Source organism: Motacilla alba, chromosome 1, assembly GCF_015832195.1.
Source record: "Motacilla alba alba isolate MOTALB_02 chromosome 1, Motacilla_alba_V1.0_pri, whole genome shotgun sequence".
NCBI lineage: Eukaryota > Metazoa > Chordata > Aves > Passeriformes > Motacillidae > Motacilla > Motacilla alba.
In genome coordinates this window covers 63537686-63562754 of record NC_052016.1, presented here as the reverse complement: position 1 = coordinate 63562754, position 25069 = coordinate 63537686, and the positions used below count along the sequence as shown (strand labels likewise).

At 44.2% G+C, this 25069-nt stretch overlaps 1 protein-coding gene across 2 annotated transcripts in view; it reads right to left on the bottom strand.

Annotated features, from left to right (window-relative positions):
• SIAH3 (siah E3 ubiquitin protein ligase family member 3) overlaps positions 1-25069 on the bottom strand; it is a 42488-nt gene that overhangs the window by 12653 nt on the left and 4766 nt on the right. Inside the window, exon 2 of one of the 2 annotated variants that reach the window (XM_038155983.1) lies at positions 20786-20900. The exons of the other annotated variant lie outside the window; for it this stretch is intronic. Coding sequence (XP_038011911.1) covers positions 20786-20884 — 99 coding nt within the window. The 5' untranslated portion in view covers positions 20885-20900. The remainder of the gene's footprint in view (positions 1-20785; positions 20901-25069) is intronic. 2 annotated transcript variants of the gene reach the window in all.

Sequence of the window (25069 nt, the reverse complement as noted above, 5' to 3'; positions counted from 1 at the left end):
CCCACATTTCTTATTCGAAGCTCTTTTCACTCTTTAATGTCCGCTGTCACACCCTCACTTGTCTTGAGGCAAGGTTTTATGTTTTAACTTCAGCCAGGTCCTCCCCATGCTGGCAGCTTAATACATGTTCTTATAAACTTGTCTGGCTGTACAATATTCTATAACTTGCACATCATAAAAGTGAATAATTTTACAACTCTTCTCATACACTTACGGATTTTGAGGATTTGACAGTGGGGTAGATTTTTAAAATTTATTTTCAGCTTTCTATAGAGAGCTGTTTAGAGAGCTTTTTGTGTGACACATTATTGAACAAGATGACAGACCACTCATTTCATCACATTGAAGGTGTTTCTGCCTTTCTTTCTGAGGACAAACTTCTCTCCTTCTTCCCAAAGTGCTGCACAGAGGAAGCAGGGATTCTTAGGGATGGGATGGAGGGAACATCTGCTCCCCATCTCTCACAGTGCAGGCAACAGCTTGCCTGCCCTCTGAGGGTTCCCTCAGGCAACTGAGATGTCTACTGCAATCCCTGCAGCCTGTTGGGATGCGAACAGCATGGCTTTGCTGCAAGGAACTGCATCAGTCAGGGTGAGCAATATATCCCCCACTGGTTTCAGATAGAGCTGGGAGAGCTCTGGGCAGCCCTCCGGGATCAGGCTTAACAAGCAGGAATGGCTGTGTGGTGTTTCGTGCAGTCTGTCTTGCCAAAAACATGAATAATGTGCGAAGTGATTGCTAGAGGGACACCCACACTCCCAGGAGGAACCACTAAAGTGTTTCTACAACTTCACCAGCAGCTACTTGCTCGGTGAAGGCTGTTAGGAACCTTCATGCCCCTGTCAGCAGAGCTTCCATCTGTTTTTAAACCCCTTCATTTCCCTCTTTTGCACCCTTTAAGTATGCAGTGATGGCTTACCCTTTAAATTCCAACACCACAGGGAGTCCATACTAATTCAGAATAACATCTTTTAGACCCACAGGGTTTGCAAAGACTTCAAGGATAAAGATAACAATATTCAGTTGAGGAAATACCTGTGACAAACAAATGACTAGATTTTGGGTGGGATTTGTCTCATCTAAATGTATATGTCTAAAAGATCAACATGTTCAAATCTGACCTACTCATCTGAAGCTCCTTTAATAACAGAGATAAGATGTACCTTCACAGAGAAATTCATCATCCCTATCTTGGACATGTCTATCTTCCTGAAAGATGAAATTACCATGAGCACCTGGAGGAGATGTTCACTTCTCTTCCTAAGCAAGAATTGGAGCTGGGGTCACTGGCCCAGAGGTGGACACCAGGCTTGCAAAGTTTCACCATGCTCAATATATCAGCAGTCACTGAGACTCTGAGTGGCAAGGATGTCAGGACACAGCCACTGGGGCTGTTTAATGGGTGATTATGAGCTGCCTATTTGCCTAATGCAGAAAATCCCTTGAGCTGACACATTTTCTTCCCAGCTAAGGACTGGTTATCCTAATTTTCAGGCAGCTAGATTTAACAGTGAAATAAAACTAATTTACAGCTCTTGCCATTAGGAGGACAAATTTTCATCTCTGTCCTTCGGGTGAGAGGCACTATAACAAATGAATGATTACTGACCCATGATACCTATTAGAGATTGCAGTTGGGTCATCTCATTTGTTGTTTTAACACAAGAAATTAAGAGCCTAGCAGGGCTATGGCAAAAATTGAATTGATGATGAGATGAACTGCCTTTACCAGAGGCACTTTCTAGAAATATATGAGGCTCAGTGACATCAGGACCTTGAGCTGTGGGCCCAAATTTTTTGAGCCTAGTAGGACTTTCCACTCACACAGGCTTCCTCCCATTGCTACCTGGAAGTGCAATCCAGCTGCCACATGCAGCTGGAGTTCATAGAGACAAAGGAACAGTTAGCCATGTTCTCACTTGGCTCTTTTCCCTCTGTTATTGCCTGCAGCTAAACTGCCCACCAAAGAGATTTTGAATCAAAAGGAGTTAAGTGCATAGGACAGTTTCCTCCCAACAGCAGCCACCATGACAGATTCCTGTGTTCTTAGTCTGATGCTGATTGAAAAGCAGTCTCTGCTGTCAAGTAACAAAGCCAGTCTCCTTCAAAAGCATCCTCAGTGCAGGGAAACCAATAGCTTCCAAGTTTTAGGAGAAATATTGAAGAATGTCATGGATAACCTAACTTTGAGCTGTGTGAAGGCAAAATTGCACTCCAGAATTCTGCAGAGTCTCAAACTCAAGACACACATGCTTGGCTTCTTCTCAGCCCCTCCTGCCCCTAGACAGATAGTGGAACCATCCCACCCTAGTGGCTCAGCACCCCAACACCCATCCTGGTCTGAGCCTGTGCTCCAGCTGCACCCTGGGTCAGCCTTCCCTGATCCAGCAACATTGCTCTCCTCCTTGCAACCTACCCTGACTCTCCAGCCTTTCCCAATTGCGTGACACAGTGCCCTGTCCTTGTCTCATGTACTGAAGGAAGGAAAATTCTAATAATTGCCTGCCACTTAATCAACTAATAGTTAGTCTTTAGTTGCCTTCTTGTTCTTTTTTGTTCTGGTCCTAAGATGGAAAACGGTCCCATTGTCTTTCACTCCTAGAGGTCTGTCCATGCTCTGTCACAGAGTAAATCTGCGGATACAGAAAGTACCATCTCTGCTTTCCACATGAGCTTTCTCCCCATTTATTTCTGCTGCCTGTTTTACATGAAGATCTGCTTTAGCTTTTGGGCTTGCTCCAGCACCATTCGCTAAAATTATATTAAGTATTGATTGGTAACAGATGTATTACAGGGCAGTGCTAGTGAGGATACATTAAGTAAATGGAGGAGCAGGCTCTTGCTGCTTTCTTCCTTTTACCAGAATGGCAATCACCAGCAGCAGAGTTGTACAGGGTCTGCAACAGCCGTGGCTTGAACCAGCCAGAGATCATCCAAGTTAATAGACTGTGGAGAAGACTCGGTGCTGTGTTAAATGCTGTGGGCCTGGTAGTGCCCTTGGGTACAGAGTACATAGATGGTCTTGTGAAATGAGAATGGTTTAAGGAAGAAACTCTTGTAATTCAAGGTCCCCCAGTATTCTCATGATCTGCCATACTGATCCATGTTTCATTTTCACTTATTACTGCTCAATATTTAATTTCCTTTGTACTTGGAAAGGTGCCAAGACCAGGTGACAGTGATGGCTGGCTACTATTTTTTAAGACATGTAACTCGGGCAGTGAAGTAGAAAGGACAGTACGAGGAGAACAGAAAAGGCCAGGCATAGTCACAACTCCGGGTGGTGAACATTAAGGTGACACTGGTAGAAGATGAGAGGAGGGTGAATGTTTCAGGATGAGAAACTGAGGTTAAAAAGAGTGTTAAGAAGAATTCTTTGCATTAAAGTAGGGAGAAAGGTAATCTACAACTCTTTCTTAACAGTCACGTGTGAAAATGAAAACCAGTGACAGTGGTGTTAACCCAAACTGACTTGCAAATGCCTTTTCGCTGGAGTTCCTTGCTATAGACCATACACAGGTGACTGTAGTTAAAGGAATGCAGGTGGAAAATTTAGAAAAGACTGCATAAAATAGCATCAGGATTGAGGTAAATCATCTGTAGCCATAGGATGTCAGAGCTACAGCTAAAATTACTTCCCAGTTTCCCTGATTCTGTTTTCACTTGGCTATTTCTCTCCACTTTCCTGTAAGGGGAGTTGAGGGTGATTAAGCTGCACTCAGATGCAGGTATCAGGTTTTCAGTTCTTACACTAAGGTGAGATGAATCCCACTTTGCTCCTGCCTCTGAGCTCCCTGGTAACCTTCAAGCCCTTTGAGTCTTTCTCTTCCTGATCCATCTATCTGGCCCCACGCTGGCTCATCTCTAATTTGTCAGCAGGGGCTACCTTTATACAGGTGAATAAAACAAAACAGGGGTCATTTCCTGGCCCTGAGATGAAGTGGAAAATCTTTTGTCCATGTAGTTTAATTTACTGCTCACACAGAGTGGCCTCTGCTTTGTGTCTAGTGGAAACAGCTCCTGGTCTCTCCAAGGCAATTAAGAAGAATGCTTGCTGGTATGTGCCAAATCTGGGGAGAATGCTGCCCATCACATTGCATGGATAATTGCAAGTTGGTGTTGTGGCCTTGGCCTGCTGTGGTTTGGTAGGTAGTGCCACATCTGAATTTCCCACACCCAGAGGTGGCTCGGCATGTGCAGGTGAGAGGTAAAAATCCACATCAGGGGAGTTCGTGTCCTGCTTCCCAAGCAGGAGGTTAATGGCTGCACAGAGACTGACAGCCTTCAGGGACTTCTTTTGACACTTTTTCTAAGCACTTGGTCATTTGAAAGTGAAAATAATAAGGACTTTCCTGTGAAAGGCTTTTTGTTTTGGCATCTTATGTCAAGATGCAGCTACATGTCAGGCACGTGTTTGTTTTCATAAGGCACTATGTAAAGAGACTCTCTTCTTCAAGTGCACATTTTGTCAGCAGCTTTTGGACTGGTTTCAACTCCTCAGCTATACTGCAGCCCTTCTATGTCTAGGAGAGGGCATTCAGGTTTTACCTTCCCTGTCAGCTGCAGAGTCACACCATTTTGCAAACTGCCCTTGAAATCAATGCGGTTGCTGTATTAGAAATACTTAGCACATAAATTGTAGGACATGAGGCAGTGTGTGTAACAAGGCATGATAACCATGCTCCAAACCTGCTGTACAAGCTCATTTCAAAATCTAGCACACACTCCATGCTCTTCCACTTGCTTGATTCAGAGCTTGAAGGAAGGGCGTGCTTGTGAGCATGCATTGCTAACCACATCCCAACTCCAGTCAGTCAGAAATGGGGCTGAGCTTTCTCACATGGCTGTATGGTTTTTTTTTTAATGCTGATATTCCCACACTGCAGGCTTGATGTTAAAATGAGCTTTCCCACCTAATTTTTTCACTTTCACCTGAATCTGAGGATGTTACGGGGTGGGCAATGGTTAAAGAACAGTAAAACAGGAATGGAAGTGTCACACTCCCATTCCAGCAGGTGCCTCTGCAGGCATTGATTGTGGGCACAAAAGTGTTTTGGCTTCCAAACCTACCAAGAAAGGCTACATCTATGCATGTAACTATTAAAGGTTTATCTTCTGTTTCACAAACCCGAGCCTATAAAAAGACAAACTCATTTACCATGGAAAGACTTTCTACGCAAAAAATCTAAAGTCCTCTTAAATGTACCAAATTGATTTCTTCGTCTTCAGGCACGAATATCAATTAAGCAAAGGTTATGTCCTAGCTTAAAAGCAGAGTGAGATTTATGTGAATAATCAGTTTCAGCTACAGGGAATTAATTTTAAGTGTATAATGTAGTCATAGGAGTGCATTATTTCCTTTCACGTCATTTGTTTCCTGATATTGACACTCTGGAGCAAGGGTATCTCAAGTAAACTTGGCTTCTTGTTATATATCTGAATCCCATCCACACAACTACAGACACCTGGTGAGGGGTCACATTCAGCTGAACATGCTCAGCTGTGGGCAGGTGACATCATGATTCAGTGGTGGCACCTCAAGGTTTTGTAGACGTCGCTGGTAGCGGAGCTGCGGCTCCAGGGAGAAGAGCAGGTGCTGAGTGGCCAGAATGAGTCTCGTTTGCACTGGAGTGGTACATTTCTCACTTGGCTGCTTTACTGTTGCGCCACCCTCATTATTTCTGCTGTTGGTTTTTCTCCAGCTTTGAGCATAACAGGTACCTTGAAAAAGCACTGTACAGAAAGGGTGAACCGCTATAAACCCCAATTCTTAGTGGAACAAAGCCAGGACAGCTCCACTGCAGCCATTCCACAGAGCTGAGCTGCTAGGAGCAGGAAGACATGGGGACAGCAGAGGCTTTCACAGTTTGTGTGCTGACGTGAAGGAAGATAAATTTAGGATTGAGCCCTAGTTTCTGTGGATTGTGTTTTACAGGAGAGAGAAAAAATCGGCTGTGGTTCACTGTTTCCATAACAGACATAGGTATTGAATAATTTTTTTCCTCTTCCAAGATGCTTGTGGTTATGCCTGCATGATGACCTTGCTTCAACAGAAAGAGTGGAAAGTGATCCCTGCTTCAGTCTGTTCTACCACTAAGGCACTCCTGTGGGAAGCAGCAGATTGCAGCTCCCTCCCGTTTGGGAGAGGCTTCTTACTTGTTAAGTTGCTCTGTAAACAATGGATGAAACATAGACTGAAAGCTGCTCCTAGGGAGTTGTGTCCTAGGGAGACTGTCAGTCTGTGTTAGGTACACCCACAAATTAAATACAGGATCTAGTCAACTGGGGAGCATGGGACTATCAAATTTTGCATCCAGGGAGGTTCAAGTGGGAGATGCAGAAAAAAACAAGTTGGGGATGCAGAGCTGTGCAAGATGGTCTGAGGACCTCAGCTCAGGGCAGAGAAGCACACTGGGCATATTTACTCATTTTCAGTGGCAGCTTTGGTGTACAGGGATTCTTAATGACTCTAAGTGATTAGGTAAGTCTTTTGGAGTCAGAGATCAAATAGCATCTAATTGTATTTTAGGAGCTGGATCCTGGCCTGAGTCCCCAGCAGGTCATGTTCATGTACAGGTAAAGGAAATAGCACAATTTTCTGCTGCACTGGCTAAGCCAGCATCCCTCACGGGAACTTATCAACCCCCTTTTTACTGAGGGACCTCTGAAAACCTGGGATATCTCAGTGTATTGACTACAGAGAATTACTCTGCTCTGTAGGGACAGGTAGAAGTTAGCAATTACAGGATTCAAGAAGAAAAACACCAGCTTGGGAATAGTAAATACATAAAATAATAGATAAAATCCTAGATGGCAACAAAGAGATTTGGAGACTGGAAACTCAGCAGCACTGAGAGCATGTCTCAAGTGCAAACCTTCCTGGCCTGGTAGCTGACTACTTGCCCAGCAAGGACTCTTCAGGTGTCTGATGGAGGCACTGAGCATTCTAGTGCTTAGGCTGGCAAGACATTAAATCCCAGAGATCCCTTGTCTGTTTCAACCAATAAATAACTGTGTTATACTTCAAAGTTGTGGATATCCTGCTTACAGAATCTCTTTGTGCACAGCAAAAGGTGCCTGAACAAAGTGACCTAGAAAAGGAGGGTTACTGTTTCCTCTCCCCTGTATATAAAGGCAGCAGGACCAATAGAAGGAAATTCACTTTCTTTGTTCTTGTTTTCCCTCTGAATTGTTGTCATCTCACCAGCTAATGAGCATGAAACACTTTCATTGTTATTTGTTGGTGTTGAAGTTTACCACAAAGGCATATGGGTAAAAAACACAGCGAAAGTTGTATTTCACCTGTACACAAGTGGAAGGTGATGTATTGTAGTATATCACAGTGTGGACTCTTTTTAAGGGTAACAATTCAGATTTTAGTAAGAGCCACAGCAAAAGACTTTTTGAAGATACAAACCATTCCAGTAAGTGGAAAGTAACAGTCTACTGGACTAGTGTCTATGATGTCAAAAATAGAAATCTGGTTAAGATTTTTGTTCTGTGTCTCAGAGTTATGAGATCACTGAAAAGGTTCAAAGGCAACAAGTTTGATCCACCTTACCTAACTGAGCTTCACAGGCATCTGCTCATTACCTAGTCAATACGGGATCTCCCAAGAGTCAGAGTGAATAGCATAGACTCACCTTGTGATCTGCTTTTGCATCTGCTCTAGGCATGCCTATTTCCCTCCACTGGGTAAAATGGGGCTCTCCATTTAGTCAGGCATTCCTTTATATTTGGCACCAGAAAAGAGCAATGTGCAAGAAGGGAGGAGTCACTGAGGGTTGAGTGAAATCCACTGAGGGTGGAGTGAAATCAAATAAGGAGTACTGGGTCCAACTTGGATGGAATTAACTTTCTTCACAGAGGCCCTTATGGTGCTGGACTTTGGATTTGTGACCAACAAATCTGTGATTTGAACACAAATAAAAGTGTTGGTCAAACGCAAACATTTTAGTTATTGCTGAGAAGTTCTTGCATAACATCAAGGTTTATGTTTATCACTCTGGTTCCCCCCAACAAGTTTATTTGGGTTGGTTGAGAACTTTGGAAGAGACAAAGCCAGGACAGATGGCCTAGCTGATCAAATGTATATTCTGGAATGTCATATTAATCGATAAATTGGGCAGAGGGTATTCTTTTCAAAGTAGTCTTTGCTTGGAGACTGGCTGGACACTGGTCTGCTGGTCGGAGGTGGCAAGTGACTGTATTTGCATCACATATTCTTTGTTTTCTCTCTTTTTTTTTTCTTATTAGATTATCTTTATTTTAAGATCTGAGTTTTCTCACTCTGTTTCTTTCCCCCATCCTGCTGGTGAGGAGTGAGCAAGCAATTTGCAGGTACTTAGTTGCTGGACAGGGTTAACTTACCACAAAGGGCAAAAAAAGCCAGAGGTAGAGCAACTGCAGTAGGAGTAGAGTAACGCCATCTTTTGAAAATTAGTTTGTTCGTGACATCAGATGGGGAATTACAGAGGAAGGGCATGGTAATTTACACCCCAGAGCCAGATGAGAGTGCCCATATGAAAGCTTAGTGGTGTTTCTCTCCCCCCAGGCCTGCTGTAGGTGAATGCAGCAGGAGAGAAGTGATCAGCTCTGTAACATTTCCATATACATCTCTGCTGTGAGGTCGTCCCAAAACAGAGCAGATGTGGCCTGACCACAGGCACTTTCAGCATTGCTTTTATCACATGTAGCTCCTCTGATGGGCTTCATTCTACAGCTCTGCCCTTCACCCCTGCTGCTCCCTCCCCACTCTGTGGCTCTGAAACTCTCATGACCCCATAGCCCATAATGACCCTCCAGACTGCAACTTGCTGCCCATGACATTCCCTGTACTTGCAGCCAAATCTTGGCCCATTGACCAACACTGCACCAACATATCTTTAGAACTTTCTTCCTTTTTTGGTTGCTATTATTATTTCACACAGGCTCATCAGGGTGTGGGAGCACCCCGGTGTTCTCTGAACTTAGGTTAAACTTCCTTATGACTGCTTTGACTTCTTGTCTGGTTCCATGTGACACGAAACGTTTAGGAGCTCTGGCAACCAAACCTGTTGTGCCAACACTTCTGCAGCTTGCTCTCAGTTCGCTGGGTTTCTTGTGGTCCTCCACTGAGGTGAAGCTGAGATAAATCAGATGTGATGGGTGCAGCCTCAGTGACCAGGTTTGGGAGTCTCTTTTTGTATAAAGTGCACTTGTGGAAATGTGGCAGCCCATTGCTTCCAGATAAATGCAGATAAATAAGGAAAGACTAGAGTGGGTTGCCCTCCCCTGCCTCAGGATGTGATGAAGGACACGGCATTAAGAAGTCTGCTTGCCACTATGATAACATTTCTGAGCACGGAGCCAGCACTGGCACCCTCAATGTCTCCTTTCCCTACCTCCTCAGAGACAAATTGACCCTGCCTGAGTAAGAAAGGACTTTCCTAATCACATTAGGATCAGTTTAGATGGCAGAGAGGGTAACAAAATTAGAGCTTTTAAACCATTATCTCTTCTTAATGAACATCTGCGTTGATACAAGCCCGCGGAGAGTTAAGGAAAGCTGAGCTATGTCTGATCTCATTATAGCTTTAAAAAACAAAATATGTGATGGAGAGCTGGTTCATGGCTGTAAGAAAACCATCAGTCTTTTTATAAGTGGCAAGAAAGGGCTCTGCTCAAGCCCAGAGTGGCTATATTCTGATTCTTGATTTAGAAATAAAATGATCTTTGATGCTGCAAGTCTTTTCCTAGGTCCCATATGCAAACTAATACAATACCTAGTCAAGTAATGTGTCTATAATTTCATATTATATGTGTCATGCCATAGTGTTTTAATCCTGTTGTCTGCCTCTTGTTTGATGCAATAATTGTTGTAATATTTTACATAATCAGAATTAATATGTTGTATGGAGATGCCAGGGAGCGTGTCTGATCTGCTTGCTAGAACAGCAATAACTGAAGTGATATTGTTATTGTACTCAGAGGGAAACATGAAGTCTGCAGAAAAACTGGACTGGATGAAGCAGAGAACAGGACTGGATTTTGGCTAATGTCACATAGACACCTGTATGGCGGGTCATGCAGCGGTCAGGAGTTTTACTGTCCAACATGTTTTTCTTAAAAACAGTAGATGGGAACTGTTCACATATTTCTTGGAATCACAGGATTGTTTAAACTGAAACGACTTTTAAGATCGAGTCCAACGGTGAGCTCAGCACTGCCAATACCACCACGAAAGCACATCCCTAAACACCACATCTCCACCTCTTTTAAATACCTACAGAAATGGGGACCCAACCACTTCCCTGGACAGCCTGTTCCAAGGCTTGGCTACCTTTTTAGGGCAGAAGTTCTTCCTGCTATCCAATCTAAACCTACCCTTACATAACCTGAAGCCATTTCTTCTTGTTCTGTTTCTTCTTACCTGAGAGAAGAGACTGACCACTGACCTGGCTACACCCTTAACAAAAATTAGAAGGAAAATAGGACTTCCTGTTGACTTATCAAAGTATAATTTACTGTTAAAAACCACTGTCCTTTTATGCATATATGTACATATGAAAATGAAACCCCTGATCATCCACACACCCGAACAATCAGCTCACACCCTGGCTCTTTTTGTACCACTCTAGATACATCTCTCCAAGGTGAAATTGCTGTGGCAAGAGCTAACCCTAACCAGCTGAAGAAGTAATTTGTATTTAACTTCTGGAAACCGGTTACTTCCCATCCCTCTTTTATTTATACATAACCCACCAGTCTTAGATGTTGATACTGTGCAAACATCACTTCTGCAACACATTTATGTTGATGTGTGTAAGGGCATATGTGCTGCACACACACACATACCCACACACACACACAGACACACACACCCCCCTACTTCTTTCCTCCAATTTGGCAGAAACCTAAGTCTAATTTTGAAATGTCACACCTCACATATAATCCCCCAAAAGAGTTTGCAAGGCAGATCCTTTCAGCAGTCTGGTTCATAGCACATCCCTAAAGCCAGTAATACTGGTAACAGCCTGAGATGGGAGAGCAAAATCTTTTTAAGCCAGCCTCACCACTGAAGTCTTTTATGAAACTACTCTCTCCATCTACAGACATTTAATTGCTACCTAGCTTTTGGCCTCATTAAATTCCAGATAATTAATCCCCAAGTACTAGATATTCACTCTGCCCCCAGACACTTCGACAGGTTTTCTTAGCAGTGGCCCTGAAATGATTATTTCCTGCTCTCAGTGCTGAACATGCTGTCTCAAGCAGTTTGATGCATGCCCATTAACAGCACACCACTTGGCTATCGTAAGAGCAAGAAAAAGACAGGAGAAAAGTACAAGCCTTGCAGTATCATCAATGTTTCTGTGAATTCGAGTGATGAGAAAAATGCAGATTTGTCTTCTTCCAGGACAATTACCCTGTTGCTCTCCAGGGAGCTCTGTTTGTGGAATGGCCAAAGTGCCAGGCTGAGCCTCAGAGCTGCTGCCATGCACATCTCATGCCTTGGGATTGTTACCTGCCCATCCACAGATGAGAGAACAAAACCCAGTCCCTACATTTTGGCATTGAAACCAATGGATTCTCACTCTGAGAGACCAACGGTCTCTCACTCCAATGGATTGTTCATTCTCCAGTTCTGATTCAAAAGTGGATAAAACCTCTAGGAAATGAGCACAACGTTCTCCCAGTTGTTCAAAAGGAGCTTTGCTGCCATTTAATCCTAAGTAAATTCTACCACAGACTTAATCCAATCAAAACTTGTCTCTTCCTCTTAAATAATCAGCAGAAAGAAGGTATTTGCTGTAGGTCTCCCTGCATGACCAGCAGCAACAGAGGCACAGCAAGAAGGCAGCATCCCACGGGCACTGCCCAAGCACTGCCCTTGAGGACAAACAGAGGCATCCTGCATGAAATTTGCACTTTTGCCCTCAGGCACTCAACAGTGTCTTCTTTTTTTTTCTATTTTGTATAACAAGTTAAGTACAATCTTGAGATGATGCAGCACAGACTTGAAAGTAACTTCCTTAATTTATTTGCTAGATTGCTTGTGTTAGCAAAACAGCCCTGACAAGAGCTGGGATGTTCTCACAAAGCCCATGGACTTTGGGGTGACATAAAGAATAGTGTTTGTCTTTCAAAGGGCACCTTTTCCTCACTATAAATGCTACCAGCTTACATTTACTTTTCTTCTTTTTTTAGCACTGTATTGCTGTTTGTTGTATGAACAGGTGCCTGGATTGATTATCTCCAAAACCAGAATAATTAATGGCTTTCTGTAACTTCAACATCAAATGTATTTTGATCAGCTTCAATAAAAACCCCTTCTTTCAGCTAATGGGAGGTGTGAACCTCTAAGTGCTGAGCCTGTGAGACTTTCTGTGACTTCAGAGGAGATTTCATCTCTCATTCCAGAAAATTACTGAGAACATCTTAATGAAAAGAGACTGGAGTTTTCTCTTTTCTATGTCACAGATCTTGCTTTAACCTCAGAAAGGCCTTGGTTTTTCCAGCTCTAAAATGCAGGTGACAATATTTATAAGCCAACTGGGAGTTTCTACTTGAGGGACATTTTATGGAAGCCTAGCTATTTGCCAAAGACAAGCACAATATTTTCCAGATCAATGAGCCACAGACTCTATACTGCAGGTAAAAAAAAAAAAAAAAAAGGTACAAAAATATCTAGTACCAGTCCCCTGAAACAGCAGCTTCAATACTTTATTAGCACAGAAGTAGCTTTTAGGCATTTTAATTCTGCCAGGCTTGTAAAGCCAGGGTGAAGGGAGCAGAAAGCCCACAGCTGATCCCCATGATATAGGGTGACCAGGGCTGCTTCAGGAGCAGATGCTCTGCAGGGAGAGTGCTCTCTACCCTCTCCTGGATGGGGAAGCCGGCTGGATGGGTCAGGAAGTGCCTGGGGGAAAAGTAAAGGAGCAATCCAGCAAAATGGGGCAGGGGCAGAAAGCTGCAGCTACCTGGGAAAGCAGTGGGGAGAGCTGGGGCTCTGCTGTGGGGTAGGTGGAGTGTGCAGATATTGTGGCTTTTACAGAGTGCTGAAGCATCAGTCAGGAGGTTTGCAAGCTGGGGTGACTTTCACAAAGCCTCAGAGGGCAGAAAGTGCTGATCCAGCAGTCAAGATGAGCTGTATCTGCACCTGCAGAAGCTGGGAGGGAGAAGAGCACAGGGAAAAGGGGCTGTGGAGGGAGCTGGCTGATGTAGTAAACACCAAGGGAATGTAAGCCTACTGCAAAGCTATACCAAATTACCAAATTGATACAAACCTTGCTGCTATTTTGTTAACATTCAGGAAGAAGAAAACAGTGAACAATGCCTTCCCAGCTTTTCCAAAGCCTTTCAAGGTAATCAAATGTAGCCTTTTTTTTTTTTTTCCTGCTGACAGTACAATTTCTGAAAATATCATATTTTGCCCATAGACATGTGATCTCTATTGACTAAAGTCATTGTGTTCGAACCAGAGGACTTCCTAAAAGGCATCTGAGAGCTGAAGTTATGGCCTTGAGCTCCTGAGGAAGGATCTTGGTTTTGAATTTGTGCAGCTAGCCTTGTTAGGTGGCCGTAAGAGCCCCTTCTAGATTTAAAGGATGTGAATTTAAGTCTGTGAGGCAAGAAAATTTCATTGTACCCTCACCAGAGCTTCACCCTGTGTTATATCAGTGAAATTTCAAGTAGGAGCAGAAATGGAAGAGCCATTTAACTTGTGCAATTTCCATCTCATCTGCGGAGTTACAGCAGAAGCAACACTAGGAGGACACTGTTGCTAGGTCATGATGAGTGCAAATTCCCTTCCTAATTAATGTTTGTTAGTGTGTATGTATTACTTAACCCTGGTCTGAAACACAGGAATGTGCTGTTCATGGTAACCATCTCCTCTCCTCTGATCATGATGGGCTAGCAGCTTTATGAAAGCTTTTGGTACCTGCTCTGTCTACAGAACAGTTGATTTATGGCTCTCTTAATGAACATTCTTCTATTACATATTGATTTTCTGCATGTTTAATAGTTTAACTTTGAAATGATGTGAAGGCCAGAACTACATTAAGCCCATACAAACAGCAAAACACCCCAACATAATAAAGCAAAAAATTGTTGCTGACCTGCAGCTGGTGCATTCTCCCTCTGAGAGCCTGCCTAAGCATCATAGCCAAATGTTCTCTCAAATAAAATTTCTCAAAGGTGAGCTCACAAGCGAGTTAATTAAATACCAAATTGGTTATTGTGAGTGCATTTACTGGGCATGAAAAAATAATGCATCTCTGACATTTCCCTCTGTAAATATGTTTTAAATCATTTGTCGGTAGTTAATTGCCATACTGCAAAATTAAGGCAAATAGATATATTTTAGATGCTATAAGGCAGCTGCTTTATGGTAATTAAATAACACCAATAGATTATGCTTTGATAAAAATTCTGGAAAATCAGGAGCATCACATAAAGGTATGGCATTTATTGGTTCCCTGGGCATATCTCCTGGGTTAGTGTAGGCTTGGCAGGCAGAAGACACACCCACATCAGTGACAAGGGCAGCACAGAGCAGGGAGGGGGCTGACCTGCAGCAAGCTATTATATTTTGAAGATGACCTGTCCACACACCCTGTTCCCTGGCCATGAAGTCTGGGGTGGTAGCCAATACTGCAGAACACCACAGGTCACTTACCACCATGGCTAGCACCCCTGTGTGAATCACAGCGCACAGATGCGGGCTTGAGATATCAGGGGGCCCTGCAGTCCTGCTGGTTTTGTCCAGAGAAGGATTTACCCCTTGAGCACATGAATTTATTTCCTTCTTCACTTTCGGGACTGGGTGTGAGGGATAAACCCCTTTAAAACAAAAGGCTTCCTGCTCTTGCATCTCTCTTTGCTTTATAGCTAGGGTAACCACCTCCAACTGGAGATTTGGCCATGACACAGTATTGCATCCCAGTCAGCCTTAGCCTTGTCTTGCACACTGAAAGTGAAGATAATGCATGAAAAAATATCATATGGAACTGCAACAGCCTCCCTACTCATTTGCTGTGGTGATAGGTATCAGGAAAATTAGGTTTCCTGTCAAGACAAAGGAAGAACTTTCTTTTGATGTGTAGTACATGTACATCTACCATTGCCTGATATGCCCCTCCATTCTTGTTTGGCCCTGTCCTAAGGCAGTGCACAGTACACACTTGAAATTCTACCAGTTAAGAACTTCCTGAAGATCACTGATCTGATAAGTTGGGATTTTTTTCCCATTTGATATTTGGACATATTGTATGAGAATTAACTCCCCTTTCCATAATTAAACCCCAGAGACTGGGTGGCTGCACTACAGACACAGACTTCTTCTTCAGGTCTGGCAACTCATGATACTTAGGACTGACACAGTTTTATCACTGTTGTGCACAGGGAATCACCAAGAAAACCCAACATGATGAAGACCATTTTTCTTTATTGGTGAAGATAAGGCTGGCAAATACTTCCACACATTTGTTTTTTTTTTTATCAAGTCACTGGTGTGGTGAAGCCTAGATGATTGAGATCCCGGGGTCTTGCCTTTGCCGGGAAAAAACTCAGAGGTTGCTGCACTGACACACACTTTTCCAAAGCACAACCTTCAGCTATGATCTAGGTGGCTGAATTATACTCAGGTTGGAAGCTGAAAGAAAAAGGTACCAACTTTGCTGTTTTGGTTAGGGGAAAGAGTCAAGTTTTTGGCACAGATCTTCCCCCAGACCCCAATGCACGACCACAAGAGAGGTTAGGGAGATGTGTTTGCCTTGTGGCATCTACTTCAGAGCCTCATTTTCTGTCCAGCTCTGCCTCCTCCTGCAGTGCCAGGCTGAGGGGGCATCCTCTGCCTCCCTCCTGAAGCTGCGTGGTGGTGGCACACTGCGCAATGCTGAGGCGGCATGATTGCTTCTTCCTTCTCAGTGGTGGCTGCATATTAACCGTGGATTAATGAGCCCTCCAAGTATTACTTAATGCTTCTAAAATGCTTTATATTTTCTACTTACATTGTAATAATCATTAAGGGATTAAAGTAAAAAAAAAATCAACTTAGATGGCTACAGTAAAGCTTCAGCATCCTCATTTTGTTTTTTACCTATTTACAGCAATGAGATCAGTAGAGCATATCCTTTGGCCTGACTGACACCTGAAAGCTTGGCAACTTCACAGTATTTATGGCAACAGCATCAGTTTTGCAGATGGGCCCATTGCACACACACTGAAAGGTAACTTACACAGGTGATTTAACTATTTTGGCCTCCACCCCAAACCACTTAACTGATGTCAGGGAATATAGTCCCTCACTGATTTATAGAGAGACAAACCAAAGACACAGATTCCTGCAGAGCATCCCAGCTAGATGATGGCTCCTGCAGCTCCAGCAGCATGATGGAGTGCCCATGGCATGGCCCATCAGGTTTGGAGGCAGATAGACCACAAAGTCTTGTCAGGATGCCGTTGAAAAGATCCTGTCTCCTGCAGGGCTTATTAGTTCAGACACAGCACCCACCTGATGCATCTCTTTATCCCCTAGGCTCAGCCTGGCTCATATCCAGCCTCTGCTGCACCTCTGCTGCATCAATTCTTGCACCTCAGCTTCAAGACCTAGAGGGGCAGGAGACAGACAGCCCGCTAGGGCTGTTGGTGTGCCCAAAAGCTCTGTTTGTCCATGGAGGGGAAAGGCAGTTTTGGGTGCAGAGGAAAGCACAGCAAACTCTGTCACTGTTCCCTGTAACCTGATTTTGCCCATGAACTCAGGAACAGATGGATGGGCCTTGGGGAAATCTTGGTGATGTCCACCAGGATGTAGGGTTGTTTCCCAACAGGGAAACAAATTACCACAAAACCCATACCTAAGTTGTAGGACTTCTTGGCTATAGACGGTAGATTTTTGTTCAGCTTTTAACACTCTGCCATTTGCAAGTACCAGGTGGGACAGGTCTTCCTGGAGCACCTGAGCTGTAATTTTGTGTCATCCAGGACCAAAGGAGGCTGCAACCCACTGTGTGTCTTGCCTGTAGAGAGCCTCAAGGTCCTTTTCCACAAAAAAACCCCCTCAAAAGCTACTTGATCTGCAAGTTTCTTCTAAAAGCCAAGAAGCAAAAGTTGCTACTACAAAAAATGCTGAAAGGCTGCTTTTGGCAGATTTTCCCTCTGAGTGAGCAATGAAAAGGTTTTCCCTTTTCCAACATCTGCTCCATCAGACTGAGTTCTCTTGCTACCGGCTGTTCATTGGCCCCTGGCAAACTGAAGTTACTTTAGTTAAAGCAGCAAATAAGCAAAATATCCAGACACAGCCTGGATTTATCTGTGAACTGGGATGTTCTTTTCTAATCACTGTTTTATTATTAAAAAATCATTAAAAGCTTAAAAGTTATTAAGAGATACGAGTAAGCTCATGTTTAGCTGCAAGTATAAATTATCTCCAGTTGCCTTGTGAAGCTTCTGGAGATTAGGCTGCTTTCAGATCTGTTTTCTGATAGTGCCTTCATCTTTTACCACCAGCCTGAAACAAAATTCAGTCTTTATAATCAGTTATTTACAGACCAGTGATTATGTTTGTGCAAACATTCATGACCTTAATATTTTTGAGTCTCTTTTTTGAAATATTTTCTATGGCAGAAGAAACTCAGCAAAAGTTAATTTTCTTTTAAAGCTGCATCATTTCCCATGTGATTTAGACCCTTGAGATTCCAGGCAGGAACAGTAATTGGACAAAGGTTCCAGTTTGGCTGTATGGGGTGAATTACTGAATGGTGAATTACTGCAAGCATTTGCATCTGTTTTCCTGACACAGTTTAAATCTTGACCCGGGCATAGCTATGAATTGTCTGCAGGCGGACACGTACGTATTTGTAAGGAATGTGCTCCTGCTGCATTGCTGCCTTCTTTGAGTTTGCACTCTGCTGAGGCTGGTGTGTGGCTGTGAAAAACTTGCATTTTCAGCCACTCCCTGAAGCACAAATAATGAGAAGTTTAACCTTCTTGAATTGATGCGTTGAGGGAAATATTTATATGGGACACTGCTTTGCTCAACATGGGGAAAGATGTCCCCAAAAAGCGTATGCCAGAATGATGACAGAGAGGACAGTGAACGAGCCAGACAATACCCTGACCACATCACAACTATTTCCTAGGGGTGTGAGGAGAGAAAATAAGATGTGAACATATCTCCCAAGCCAACAAACCTGAAACAAAACATTTTTGAAGGACATGTGTCGTGGGCTCCTGTCAGATATCTTATGGTGAACCTTGCTATGGTGGGCTAGGACATTCCTGATTCCAGGACCAACACAGCCACTGCCAGAGCAGCAAAGAACACAGCATTTCTGCTGTCTCTCTAGTGTGACATACAAATGCAAACTATTTTAATAAACCCACAAAAGCCTGTGAAATGGGTTGGAGCTGGCCTGAGGACCAAGCTTTGTTTCCCTCTCTGCTGCCACTGCAGCAGAACTATGACAGCTTTTAAGGAACCAGCAAAGTCATGGGGAATGGCAATATTTCTGTCCAACAAAGCCCCCCAACAAAACACAGGTCACCCACAGACTTGCATCCTGCAAAACATGAGCTGGCCTAAAAAGGCTGGGAAAAATCAGCATTTCCTCACCTCTAGTGATGCTATCTCATCCTAAGTCACTAAAATCTATGCTACACCTGTGGCTTTGAGTGATCAAAGACAATCAGAAACAGACTCCTTTGAGCCTGTGAGCAGACTCAGAATCCAGGCAGGGAACAGAAATGACACTACCTAAGTAACCTCTCTGCTTTGTGCCTCTTTGCACAGCAAATTAACACAGCTTGCACATCCAAAAGTGGGTCTGAAGCATCAGGGATTCTACCATAGGGGGAAAGTAATCATGAAGCAGTTAATTGAATAAGCCCAGGAATTTTCTTTCTGCTGGAAGCCATCCCACAAGGAGAATGAGAGGAAGATTTGTCCAAGTGGATTATTTTCGCCATGTGACTGGCTCTGTATTATTTTCTCCACTCAGCACTCTTTAGGAGTGTGTTTACACTTGTGCCATGGTAGAAAGTCTTTTCTGGTAGATGTTGAACAATCTGTCTTCTCATTGTCAGAATTTATTTAGCATTGCTTGTAACTACAAATAAGGGTGCTTGTCCCAAAGCATGTTTTGGAGTATATCTTAGTTTTTTTTGCCGTCCCTCATCTGCCACAGTGACCTCCTTTCCAGTCCAGACTGATTTAATTAGCTGGTGATATATCTGGGCTTTGGACCACCATGAGGATTTGCATTTCTGATGAGTCTAAATTACCAGATACTTGTGTAACTGGCACAGCTCCATACTTTTTCACTGGTGTCAGTCTCCTGTGCTGCACTTTGGATTCCCAAGTGCGTCCCACAAGACTTTCTGTCTGCCTTCTTTGTTCTTTTCATATTTGTTCTTCTGATATGACTTCTGTTTGGTTATTGTTGAGGCAAACCTTCAAAGATTGCTCTCAACACCCTTGTACTGCTGCACCAGCCTGTTAGCACCAAGTTCAGTTTTTATGGAGTATTGCAGGGACAGAACAGTTCGGGTGGGAAAGGAGTTCTGGGCAGTTGTGGATGTGATCTCAGAAATTGCACTGCAACTGGTTTACAGTCCTGCTAACACAGCTCAGGATGAGGCTGCTCTTTCCCCAAGGGTACATTGCTGGCTCATGTTCAGCTTATCTACCACATAGGTGCTCTTTGTCCCTCTGTCTTACCTGGAAAAGGTAATAAAATCCATGCTTTATTCACTCACTTTGTCTGAAATTCTCTGTCTTCAGCTAGTTCAAAAAGTAATTCCCTACCTTTTTTTCCAGGTGATGAGTTCCTTCTAGTACAAATAAATTGAAAGCTCCAGCATGCAGTTATGTTGCCAGACCTTTTTTTGCTATATCTGAAATCTCCCTAAAAACTTTCTTTTCTGAAGTGGAAAGAAAGTTGTCTTACCTGAATCTGTATTAAACAGTGAACATAATATTTGGTGTTACTGTGCCCGAACTTCTGGATTTGTCTTAAGGAGACAACTATCCTGCTTGGTTTTCCTTTTGCATGAGTCAAAGGAACTGTAGAGTATCAGAGGGGTTCATTTAATTTAACTTCAGCTAGACAAAAATGACATATCCATCCCAAGCTAGTCTTCCCGCTTCCTTGATTGTTGGTGGCAAGAAAAGCAGTCTTTCTTTGAGAACAAAGAATGTGTCTGATCCTACACTCCTAAGGATGTTGCACCTCAGCTCTCAGGCAGAAAAAGCAGGGAACTCACAGTACTGCCCTCCTTTTACAAGCAAAGCCTGCACTCCCCTGGCCTGTGGTGTGCCTTTTCATACAGGAGAGTCCAACCAGCATAGAGAGCATCTTCCTGTGTGCAGCCAGGTGTCCTCAGCAAGGCAGACATTGCAATGCAGCACTCAGACATCCCTGCTGAGGAGGAGGGTGTCTTCAGTCTGCCTCGAACCTTTGAAAATGGGTGGGTACATCTGCTGAACTCCAGCAGGTTTTTTATATGGTCCTTTGCTGGATCAAGTTTGATAATTTTCAGAATAAGTATGTCTGAGTGTCTGATCTGCAAAACATCCTTATTTTTCCATCCATATCTGTGCATGTGCTTGACACTGAGCCCCTGAGCGCTCCTGCTGAGGCCGGGGCACTGCCACAATCACCCCACTTGCCACCATCCTGCTGTTCCCATTTCAGCCTCCCATTTTCACAAAGCCTGCAGGTAACCATAACCACCCCCTTACCCCAGCTGCCCTGTGTAATCCCTGTGTGGTGGTCATTTACTCCATTTTTAGGCTTATTACCTTGCCTATTTTCCACATGGCGGTTTCCAGGAGTGGAAGAACATTTTCATCCTTTGCTGATGTGGTTTTCTGCTCTGTAGCATCCGCCTCCTTGCTCATCTATGGCATTTGTGCTCTGCACAAGGAGATGTTACCAATTTAGTATTTTTCTGTCTTATTTATGCTCCATTTCTCTGTTTCTCCTTACATTTCAGCTGGCATTTGATGCAAAAGAGTGTGTGATCTTGTGTTTAAAATATTCACAAGGACTCGTGTTTCTTCCTAGCTATGCATTTACTGGGAGCTGATGGGCACTTCATCAGCTACTCTGAACCCTAATATTTCCATGTGTGAAATACTAAGGCTGTTTGAATGATTTACTTTTACTGAGGAGGCTAATCTGGAAGTGAAAAAGGGTTTCAGTTTGGATCAGTTCAGAATGAAATTGCTCTGGAAGAAAAGATTAGAACTGAAAGCACTGCATCTGGTATGGAAATAGGTGGTTAATTTCTTCCCAAAGTTGTTTCAAACATTTCTGTCTTTTAAAAAAAGAACACCAAAATAAACACACAAAGTACTCAGAGGTCTCTGCTGTTCTCCTCCAGTGATGCTTTCATGGTATTGCTGAGATGAAAGGGGAGAGCTAAAGATAAATCCATTAATGTTATATAAGATGCTCAGAAATGCCTCTAAATAAATAAAAGTACTTCAAATTGTACACTGCACACGTGTCAGGAAATTTATTGGCAGTGCCAAGATGCTCTTTCCTCTTTGGAGAATGCTGTGGGAGAGCTGAGCAGAAGCATTGCAGGTGGTTCTTAGCAGCAGGTCACCCAGAGCAATTTTCGGGAAGTCTCCATGCACAAGAGAAATTTTTCCATTCAGCACAGCCATAAATAATCCCAAGGGGTAAGAGCTTTGTGTGAGGTTCTGAAAAACAGCTGAGCCACTTGCCTGCCCAGCTGCTTGCCCTTGCAGCGTGGAAGCAGAAGGGACGAGTGTCTGCTTTGGCGGCGTGCACACAAAACCTCCAGCTTAAACCCCTGCTGGAAGTGGATTTGCTTTGCCACACCAAAGCAGAAGGAAGATATTATCTTTTGGGAGCTGGTGGGATCATTTCCATGACTCACTATGCTGGGTGGACAACAAGGGCTGCAGCTCCTCACTTGGACCTGCTTGCTGGACCTCCAGGCCAGTTCAGGATGGCAATTAACTTTTGCAGGCGGGTAAAGCCCTTGGCTTCCTTGCCAGCTGCATCCAAGTCTGGTGACACAATGTTTCACTGCTTTTTGCAGCTCTCCTGGTCTTGCCTGTGATCATGCTAAAGTGGAACTTCATCTGTCAAGAGTGAAATTTGTGACGCCAAGGATTGAGTGATTATGATTTCCTCTGAAACAGGTGGGAGGAAAATCAGACATCCAGAGTTGCAGTGAAGTTAGAGATGCTTTCCTTTCAGCAGGAGCAAGAAAAGCCCCAAATAAGGTTTTTGAATGACAGATGAGGAGAATCTTTTGCTTTAAGACTTTGGTAAAGCAGGGAATGGGAAACATGAAAAAGAGCAAGAGCCGAGAAGAAGAGATACTTAACAAAAAGAGGCAAGATATGGAAAGAAAGAAAAAGAATGCAGCCTGATAAGGTGTTTAATGAGTGAACATCAATGTTTTTTATTTCCAAACACACCACATGCATACCGAGGTAGGCTGGGAAGTTGCTGTCACATTCAGCTAGACGCAAGTGGCTTCCCCTAGCTCCATCAGAAGTTGAAGTGGCTCAGCTCTGCTCAGTTCTGCTGCAAAACTCACAGCAAAAGCAGGCCCAGTGTATTGCTTAAACCTTGTTCAGCTCTCCAAAGGAATTCCCTCCTTTTTGGTGGCTCATGTGCTGCCTGACACCCACCTCCAGGGGCTCCAAAGAGAACCAGGGCTCTGTACCATCCTGTGCCGTGCCACGTGTGCCAGTGCCAATGCCACAAGCGGTGCCAAGGGCAGCCCATCACGGTCACTGCTCCCATGGTCACCATGCCAGGGGAGCAGCAGGCCCCATGCAGCCAGGAGAGTGTGGCTGTGTCCCCCCTTGCTCCTCACTTCCTCGCTCAGTTCCCAGTAAAGCTGCATTAGGACTGTCCTTCCCCCACTGCCACCCTGTGAAATTATTGCAGGGTTCAGTTTTTCTCTCTTGAGCACTCCGTTGTGGGATGCCAATTCCCTGTTGTGAGGGGAAGACTTTGGGGGTGCCAAAAGAGACACAAAGTCTCAACTCTGAGCCAGGCAGAACAAGAATTATGGGCTTTTAAACAGCATAGGAAGCACCAAAGTCCTGAGAATGCAGGTCACAGCAGCTCCTCTCCCTCATTTTACCAGAGCTCTTGGGATCCAGTGTGTTACCTTTAAACTCAATTTCTTGCATTACTTAAGAACCTCAGATTGTTACTGAGAAAAAAAATGAAGGTTTTAAATGTCACCCAGCTACATATGCTGGGAGTCCTTTGCTACAAGGTGAGAATCTTAATGGTTAAACAAAAAATTATACTCTGTAAATTCTGACTTTGAGGCAAAATTCATGATGCCTGGGAACCTGACTGAGGACATTTTAGCACCTGTAGAGACTTGCAGGACCATATTCAGTGTGCCTTTGATCTGCTGGGAAGCAGACTGAGACCTTGCCACTGATTTCATGTAATCAAGCCTTGTACTAAAGCACCCCTTTTTTTCCTCTGCACCTCTGTGTTAGTCACAGCAATTCCTTTGGGACAGTATTTCTCCTGAGAGAGTTACCTGGGCTATTATGTCTAACCCAAAGGGCTGCACTGAGAAATTCCTGATATTCCTGAGCCATATCAGAGTGGGTGGATCACACAGTAATATGTGGCAGTGTCTGATGGCTACTCCTCACCCTGCTGTCAAACACCCTGTTAAGGGGAGAGACGTTTCTCTAATATTAAAATAACATCACTGTCTTCCCTTGATAACATCTGACTTCAAATGTCCTGCAACCAGGTCAGATTTAATCTAGAATCAGAGAATCCTGGAATAGTTTGAGTTGGAAGGGTCCTTTTAAAGGCCGTCTACTTCAGCCCCACAGCAATGGGTAGGGACATCTTCAACAAGATCAGGCTGCTCAGAGCCCTGTCCAACCTGACCTTGAATATTTCCAGGTACAGGGCATAAACCACCACTCTGGGAAAACTGCCAGCGTTTCACCACCCTTATCATAAAAAACACTTCTTCGTTATATCTAATCTAAATCGATCCTCCTTCAGTTTAAAACCATTACCCCTTGTGCTACTGCCTCAAATTCACTCTCAAAATCAAATGTGGGTAGGAAAGGACTCAGTGCTTGCCCACTCCATCCCCCTCCAGAGCTGTAGCAGAACACGCAGCACCAATTAACAATGGTAATTAATTTTCTGCAGTGGGTTTGGGCTGGGAGGTGAGGAGAAGGAAGCCTGAGCCTATGAGCACAGAAACTTCTGAGCTGGGGGCTCTTTCCCTCCCTCTCCCCAGGAGACACCGTGGCTGTTACTCTGTGAGAGCAGGCAGAAGCTCGGGGCTGTCCCGCTTTGTGGTGTGCTAGCAGCGATGCCCCCGCTGCCCTTTGCTGTAGCCCAGGGCAGTGCAGGTGGATGGATCTGCCGGCTAAAGGTTAATGGCTTCTGGAGAGAGGGGCTCTGGGGCCAGGAAACAGCCAGTGGAGAGCCCCGGCGGAGAGCTGCCTGAGCTTGCTGTGCCTCCTGTCTGCAGGGCACCCTTACAGTCACATCTCAGGACAGACCGAGCCTCCTGGGGCGAGCAGGTCAGCTGGAATTCCTTCAAACAGAGGCAGGGCTGACAAAGCCCTGCCTGCTGCTATCCGCATCCCTACAAAAGGATTTAAAAGCCGAGGCACCCAGTGCTCACACAGTCCTAGCCCATAGCTGGGATGGGAAACAGGCACCTTGCCAGGAGCCAGGTTTGCAGGTAGCACAGCATTTTACAGATCCTCTCACTGCAGCTGTCACAATCCTGCTGGACACTGGGGCCAAACACCACTTTGTCCCCAAATCACAGCCCTGCATGGGAGATTTGAGGCTGTCTGGGCTGAGACAGCGGCATCTGGGCATTGTTAGCAGCAGGTTTCATAGTTGCTCTCCTCCCTTGCACCAAATAAGTAGATCTCATGGGGGTGTAATGCATCCTAGCACTTTAATCCTCCTGGGGGTAATGTGGATTACAATGCTATTTGGCTGGCCACTGGGTGCAGAGCCAAACTGTTCCAACAGGATTCAAATCCCTTCCCTAAGTCAGAGCAGGTTTGCTTGTTACTTTA